Here is an 8,339-nt window from a genome sequence, read left to right as displayed (position 1 = left end):
ATGAGGGCCGAAGCATGTCGGAGGGACCCTGACAAGTATTGCCAATACTACCGTACCCATGGCCACAACACTAACAATTGTTACCAGCTGATCAGTGAGATTAAGAGACTGATAAAAAGGGGACACCTCCGGAACTTTGTGAAGAAGCCTGAAGGAGAAAGACCCCAGCTGAACCCCACCGCAGAAAGGCCCCACAGACAAAGGGCAGACCCAGTGAATGACTATTCCAGTGGAACCATTAACATGATTGTTGAGGGGACTGGAGGCCGGATGAGCAGGAGGGGGAGGAAGAGGAGCCGAGATGGGGAGGGGAGCAGTAGCGAGGTTCTGCAAGTAGTAGAGCACTCCTCAGCAATCATCTCTTTCTCCCCTGAGGATGCCCATGGCATTCAGATGCCTCATGACGAAGCCCTTGTCATTGAGGCCGTCATCCACAATTACCGAGTCAGGAAGATCCTGGTCGATGATGGAAGCAAGGTGAATCTACTACCATACAGGGTCTTCCAACAGATGGGGATACCCGAGGAGCAGCTGATGAGGGATCAAGCCCCGGTGAAGGGAATTGGTGGAACCCCAGTGGCTGTGGAAGGAAAGGTAAAGGTGGCTTTGACTCTGGGAGAGCCACCCCTGTCTCGGACTCACTACGCAGTGTTCTTGGTAGTGAAGCTCCTTTTGAGCTACAACGCGATATTGGGAAGGCCTGTGCTATATGACTTTGAGGTGGTGACCAACATCAGGTACCTGACCATGAAATTTCCAGCAGAGACAGGGGTGGGAGTAGTCCGGGGACGTCAAGAAGAAGCAAGGGAAGTATACTTGGCCAATAGTGATAGAATCAAGCTCAACAGATGAAGAAATCAACTCGGAAGTCATGGAGGTCAGAGACGAGAAGAAAGAGGCAAGGACAGAGCCTGTGGGGGAGTTGGAAACCTTCCCACTATCAGAAGAAGACACAGACAAGGTTTTCAGCATCAACGTCGGCCTGACCAAAGAGCAAAAAGCGACAACAATGACCCTAATCCGAAGCCATGCTTCGAGCTTCGCTTGGAAGCCATCTGACATGCCTAGAACAGATCCAGAGGTGATGACCCATAAGTTGAATGTTCTTCCTGGAGCAAAACCGATAAGACAGAAGAAGAGGGTGGTGGGAAAAGAGAAGCAGTAGGCCACTAGGGAGGAGGTGAAAAAATTAGAAGAGGCAGGGTTCATCAGGGAAGTCATGTACCCACAGTGGTTAGCAAACCCTGTGTTAGTTAAAAAAGCCAATGGCAAATACAGAATATGTATAGACTTTACCGACCTGAATCAGGCTTATCCCAAAGATTGTTATCCTCTCCGTGACATTAATAAAATGGTCGATTCTACGGCCGGTTTCGATTATATGTCATCTCTGGATGCAATGTCTGGTTGTCACCAAATCCCGATAGACAGGTCAGATGAAGAAAAGATCTCGTTCATAACAGAGGATGGGACTTATTGCTATAGCACCATGCCATTTGTGTTAAAAAACGCGGGGCGATGTACCAAAGGCTGATAAATAAAATTTTCAAATGACAGATAGGAAGTGACAGTGCGGTTGTCGAAGCCGGTCAAAAATAACCTTCTTGATTATCAACAATTTACAACTGCAGATAGTGGTGAAGGATCAAATCCACAGAGAATTGATTACCTATTTATTTTTATCAATCAAGACCAAGAGAACTAATTGAAAACACAATTGAAAGCTGAATGAAAGTAAAATGCAATAAAAGTAAAAAAGGGGGGTTTTGAGATTGATTTGTCTAACAACTATTGAAAGCAATTAAAACAGCAAGTAATCAAAATAAAAGAGGAAATCAATATGAGAAAAGGTCTAGTTGAAGATATGGATCCACTTTGATTGTTTGGGTTGATCATTGAAACTTAGGTTTTCTTGATTGATTCAATAGATTAGTTATGGGGATGGAAGATGCTTCTCACCATCATGTCTCTCCTTATGATTAAATTAATTAGGGAACGTCCTCTAATCAATTACTAATTAACAAATTGCCAAGGAACGTCCTTGGGCCTTAGGCATCAAAACAATTGTCAATTGCAGAAAGAATGAGAGAGATCTAACCCTAGCTACTCAAACGCATGAGATGTTGCTAGATCATGCAATTCTCTAGTTTTTACACCAAGTGTTCTTAGATCATAATATTTCCAGCAATTACGGACTAACAAATATCCTAATCAACAATCAATTAACTTTGAAATCAAGAATCAAGTGGCCAATTTGATCAAAACAACAAAGCAACCTTAGAATTAAGCACAATTGCATGAATATTGAATAAACCAAAATCAAACACTTTATGTTCAGATCTCACAACCTTTTAAACAACCTTAGTTTCAACCAAACTTCAACTAGAATAAGGGTTTCAGCCACTCATTGTAATACCCGGCAGATTCAGACATCGGAATTTCTACCGTCCGGTGGAATTCGAGGATGTCAGAGGTTTCTAGAAGGGTAAGAGAAAGGTTTTCTAAAATATTTTCAAGTATTTTAAAGGTTTTGAATCAAAGCGGATTGAGTTTTGAAGAGAAAGGGCAAAGGAGACATTTGCCAGGTTCGGCCCCCGAATGTTAAAGTTCGGCCGCCGAAAGTGCCCAATGTTCGGCCCCCGAAGGTTAAGTTCGGCCCCCGAAAGTTGCATGGTTTTGCATGCAGTTTCGGCAGCCGAAGCTGAGGAAGTCGGCTAGTTGTGCATGCTCCTCAGTCCGTGATTTGGCCAGGTGTTTGCCTCCAGATCAAGGCTAGGGGATAAGGCCACGTCTCCCATGACTCATCTGCAAGCTTTTATCAGCTTAGGCAGAAGGTTGGTCGTGATTTGAGTGAGTTGAATGTTTTTGAGAGAAAATAAGAGTTGTGAGGGTTTGAAGCTTTGGAGGAGGAGTTGCTGAGTTTGCTTGTTCCTCTTCTGATTTCAAGAGGTAAGGGACGTCTTGAAGTTGTTTTAATGAGTTTTTTTAAGCGGTTATGGGAGTGTATGCATGAGTTGCATGCTTAGGTTAGTTTTGATGTTTTAATGGTGAAAGCATGATGATATGTTGTGTTAGATGTTTTGTTGGAGTTTAAGTTGTTTTAAGCTCCTTTATGCTTGTTAACGTGTTTATGCATGTTTTAGAGGGGTTAAATGCATGTATTGAGGGCTGAGCAGGTGATGGAGGGACTGGCAGGCGTCCTTGTGCACGAAACTGAGTTCTGGATGAACTCAGGTTCGGCCGCCGAAAGTCCAAGTTAGGCCGCCGAACATGCCTGACTTTCGTCTCTGGAGGAGACATTCGGCCGCCGAAGGTGCTGCCGAAGGTGCCCTGTCCAGCTTTCCTTTGCTTGTTTTGCATGCATGTTTTGAAGTGTTTTAGAGGGGTTTTGGGAAGTTGTCTAAGAGATGTTTATCTATTGACTAGAGTATGTTTGGTACCTCATTTAAGTCCTCCATTGTAGGATTGGACCCGAGAAAACGAGGTATTTAGCAGTAGTAGCTGCTTCAGAGTTAGAGTTGGTCCAGAGCTAGTTAGCCCAGAGTTAGCCAAGCAGAGGCTACAGGTGAGTGGAACTAAACTACATATTTTATCTTGAGAAATGACACGCTCTTAACATGATCCATGCATCATAAAATGCCATGTTATATAGTAGGTTGTGTTGCATTAGAATTCACGAATATGCTGCATTGCATAAGATTGTATTTGTGTGGATGAATGTTGGATGATCCATAGCCCCTGATATCAGTGAGATACTATGAGATCAGATGAGATATGGCATGAGATAGCCATACCAGGTCGCCCCTGGATAGTCCAGGTCGCTCCTGGTACTATGAGATAGACAGTTTGACCTGACTCAGATAGAGAAGTCCAGGTGAGGCCTAATCGCCCCTGGCACAGTTGGCCTTGTGATAGAGACAGGGAAGAGAAGTCCAGGTGAGGCCTAATCGCCCCTGGCAAGTTGGACATATTGTTATATGTATACAGTAAAGGGCTATTGGTGACAAGTTCATCCTTGAGGTGATATGTTTGTGATGTGATACATTTCATGAAAGCATGTAATTAATGAACTGTTTTGCCTGTTCCTTCTCACTGGGCTGTAGTAGCTCATCCCACTCCCTTAACCCCAGTTTTGCAGGTTCTGAGATAGCTATGGGAAGTCAAAGTCAGCAAGAGTACAGAGAACAGTGATGCATGAATGTATGTTTGTAATAGCATTGTGGACATGATGTAATTAAAAGATTAGTGGTAATGTAATGTGTATAGATATGTACTGTCGTATACTGGATAGACTTGTGCTTTTCCTAGTATCATTGCTATAGTGTGATGTATGATTAATCCCTTGTACATGAATCCTGTTTTACGTTTCTTGATGAGAAATGTGTGAGTTGGGCTTAACGTATGGCTTTGATGAGATACCAATGGGATGTGTTACAGATTAAAAGGGTTTCAATCCCTTGACCCACAGCAGATAGTAGTCCCTGGTATAGGTCCTGAGGGCCCTTTCAGATTGACATATCTGAGTAACAGCAGTTAAGCCTACAGAGTTTTACAGGATTGTTGAGTCGTTTTGTATCATGTATGGGATTTATCAGGTACACAGAGAGTATAGTTGGCTAACTACGGGTCCCGGCGGCCTTAAGCCGATCTGGATCCTAGTGCCAGTGATGGTTCGGACCGTTACTGAGGGGTACCGGTTTCCGGGTCGTTACAGATTGGTATCATTGGTACTCACTCTCACCAGACTATTCCCTTAAAGTGGGAGGTCAAGGGTTCGAGCAGTGGGGGAGGCGACCTAATTCCCAGAGGAAGGAATTGGGCCAAATCCACTCGGGCTAGGGCGGGCCGTAATGGCTCCCCCGAGGGACAAATCCTGCCTGGAACCCGTGAGGGTGAAGGGATGTTAAGAGCTGCTCACGACGCCAGTGGAAAGCCCGAGGTGGCAAGAGGCCAGGCGAGGGATAGCCCTGGGCCGTGAGCGGTAACAGTGTCGTGCGTACGGGCCGGGCTGTTACACTCATGGCTGAACTAAAACAGAAAAATAGAAGAAGAAAGAAGGTGGAAGAACCGGTGGTGGCACAAGGTGGAGGAGGAGTGGCGGCCGAACCTTGGAGAGGTTGGGAGATTCAAAATCTGTCTTTCCTGTCTTCTTGAAGCCTTTAAATAGATCTTGAGAGGCTCCTTAGGGTTTGGTGGCTGTCCATGCATCTTTTAGAGGCTGTCCAAAGTGCCCTTGGTCCCATATGTGCCTTCTTTGTGCATGTGTGAAGGCAAAAACGTGGAGCATGCATTGGATTGCAAGTGGGGGCTCTTTGGTCCTTTAATTGCTGCCCAAGATCATCAAGTTGCTGCTCAAGAAGTCCAAGAGGTTGCCCATGCACTAATAGGGAAGGTGGAGCCTCCTTTTGAAATTTGAATGTGCATGGCATAAAGTGGGAAACATGTGATCTTTGGAATTTGGCTTCCTTAATAAGCTGGATCTTGAAATCCAATATTTGAATGTGAATCTTGAAGATTTGGATTTCAAAATACTTTCCTTGTTTGGCTCCTCAAATATGGCAACTTGGGATATGGCTTCTTGAATGAGGAAAGAGAGTGTTGAGAGGGATTTTCGGCTGCCTAAAGTTGCTTCCGGAAGTGGACTTTCGGCTCTGGAGTGAAGGTTCGGCGGCCGAAGGTGCCCCTGAAGGTGGTGGAGTTTTGCCTCTGGACTTGACTTTAGGCCGCCGAAAGTGCTTCCGAAAGTGCTTCCGAAAGTGGGTGACTTTCGGCTTCCGAAAGTGCTTCCGAAGGTGGCTGATTTTTGGCATTCTTTGGCATTTTTAAGAGCATTTTCTCCAAATTGTTTCTTCACACCTAATATTTGCAAAACATGATTAAAACCATAAAATTAGGTAGAATAGGTGCAAATAAACATCAATAAGATCATGAAAATATGGGCTAAAATATGCTCTATCAGGAAGGAATGTGGAGGTATATTTAGATGATATGGTAGTAAAGAGTCAGACCTTCCAGCAGCACTTGGCAGATCTGAGAGAAGTATTTGGGGTGCTGGAGCAATGCAGAGTAAGGTTGAATTCGGCTAAGTGTGCATTCTTCATCAGAGGTGGAAAATTCTTGGGGTACATGGTTAGTGGAAAGGGTATTGAGCCAAATCCAGAGAAGGTGGAAGCGATACTAAAGATGCCCGAGCCGACCTGCGTGAGAGACGTGCAGAGGCTCACCGGGAGGGTGGTAGCACTTAACCGTTTCATGTCCAAGTTAGTAGACAGGTGCCTACCATTCTTCAAGAAACTGAGAAAAGTCCCAAACTTCGAGTGGACTGAGGATTGCCAACAAGCTTTCAAGAGCCTCAAGCAATACCTCAGTTCTCTACACGTCCTCAGCAACCCACTAGCCGAGAAGGAACTCCTGATCTACTTGGCAGCCTCAGAACAAGCTATAAGCGTCGTGCTAGTAAGAGAAGAGGGAGGAGAACAGAAGCCAATATTTTACGTCAGCAAGGTGCTCAAAGATGCCGAGGTCAGATACTTAAACATAGAGAAGTTGGCATACGCTATATTATTAGCAGTGAGAAAATTCAGGGTATACCTTGAAAGCCATCAAGGAGTGGTGATGACAGATCAACCCCTAAAGAAGATCCTTCACAGACCAGAGACGTCAGGTCGGATGGTGGCTTGGTCTGTTGAAATTAGCCCATATTGCCTGGAATATCGACCTCAGACAACCATCAAAGCCCAAGCTCTTGCTGACTTCATAGCAGAATGCTCGTTCAACGAAGAGCAAACGGAGCCTAGGGAGAAGCCAAATGATGTGTTGGGAGGAGAACAGGAAGAGTTGTTCCCTCAGGAATTCAACTGGAAGTTATTTGTAGATGAAGCGTCTAATGCTGGGGGCAACGGGGCTAGAATAATGCTGAAAGGGTCTGAAGGGTTTGAGGTCTGTTATGTCCTGAAAATGGAGTTCCCCGCCTCAAACAACATAGCAGAGTACGAAGCCTTGATAAATGGAATGCTAATAGCAATGAAGGTAGGAGCAATCGACCTAAAAATAAACAGCGACTCTCAGCTGGTGATCAATCAGATAACTGGGGCATACCAGGCAAGAGACCCCACCATGCAAAAATACCTAGCGAAGGTAAAGGCTGTAGAGGCCAAGCTCGGTGAGCAGGGAATCACTATACAGTATCAGAGGATACCTAGAGAAGAGAACGAGGAAGCAGACATGCTCAGTTGTTTGTCTAAAGAAGAGTTGGAGCAACTCCCAGATGAAGTATACGTGCAACATGTCAGCATCCCAACCTACGAGTGGTCTGTCACAGTATTGGAGGTCGAAGAATGGAAGAGCTGGATGACCCCATATCTGGAGTACCTGGAAAAAGGAAAACTCCCTGAAGACAAAGCCGAAGTAAAGAAAATTTCAGCCCGAGCTACCAATTACCAAGCGATAAGGGGAACCCTGTACCGAAGAGGAAAGTTCAGCCCGTGGCTCCGATGTGTAAGCCCGGAAGAAGCTAGCAGGGTTATGGAGGAGATCCATCAGGGAATGTTTGGAGCTCATGAAGGGGTAGAGATTTTGGCAAACAAAATTTTCAGACAAGGATACTATTGGCCTACAGTCAAGAAGGAGGCAGCATAATTTGTTAGGAGATGTGATGTGTGCAAAAGGTTCGCCAACGCCATCAACATCCCAGCCACTCCACAATCCAACATATCCAGTCCATGGCCATTCTCCAGTGGGACATAGACATCCTAGGCTCATTCCCCAAGACCAAGGAGTAGAAAAGGTTTGTAGTAGTGGCAAAGGAATATTTCTCGAAGTGGCCAAAAGCTGAGGCCGTCCCCACCATCACGGCAAGAAAAATGATTGACTTTGTAATACCCGGCTAGACTCCCGTATCGGAGTTCCCATCGTCCGGTGGAAACTCGGACGTCGGAAACCTCTAGAAGGGTAAAACCATGTTTTCATAAGATGTTTTAATGTATTTGATGGTTTTAAGCAAGAAAGAAATTAAGTTTTGAATGAAAATAACCTTGAGAGGAAGACTCAGGTTCGGCCGCCGAACCTCAAGTTCGGCTGCCGAACATGCATGCGCTTCGGGAGCGCTTTAGGCCCCCGAAGGCATAAGTGAGGGAAGTCCAGGTTCGGCCGTCGAACCTTAAGTTCGGCCGCCGAACATGGCAAGCATGCGGAGGCACGTTAGGCCCCCGAAAGTGGCCTGGCCAGCCACCTATAAAGGGGTCCCCATGTCCGAACGGGTGAGCTTTTCTCCCCGTTTTCGGCCAAGGTGAGCTCTCCGCCATCCCTTGTTGATTTTGAGCTTCTTCCTTCGAGTTTTC

The 8,339-nt window shown here is 45.5% G+C and overlaps 2 protein-coding genes across 2 annotated transcripts; both read left to right on the top strand.

The window, feature by feature from the left end:
* Positions 1–852, top strand: LOC110627129. The gene has a single exon (XM_021773377.1). It carries the CDS (start codon positions 1–3, stop codon positions 850–852), a length of 852 nt encoding a protein of 283 aa, XP_021629069.1.
* A 5,136-nt stretch (positions 853–5,988) lies between these two features.
* LOC110627076 lies at positions 5,989–7,638 on the top strand. The gene has a single exon (XM_021773313.1). The coding sequence runs from the start codon at positions 5,989–5,991 to the stop codon at positions 7,636–7,638; it is 1,650 nt and encodes a 549-aa protein (XP_021629005.1).
* The last annotated feature ends 701 nt before the right edge of the window (positions 7,639–8,339 follow it).

This window comes from Manihot esculenta, chromosome 1 (genome assembly GCF_001659605.2).
Source record: "Manihot esculenta cultivar AM560-2 chromosome 1, M.esculenta_v8, whole genome shotgun sequence".
Taxonomy (NCBI): Eukaryota; Viridiplantae; Streptophyta; class Magnoliopsida; order Malpighiales; family Euphorbiaceae; genus Manihot; species Manihot esculenta.
This window is presented reverse-complemented; position numbering and strand designations above follow the sequence as displayed.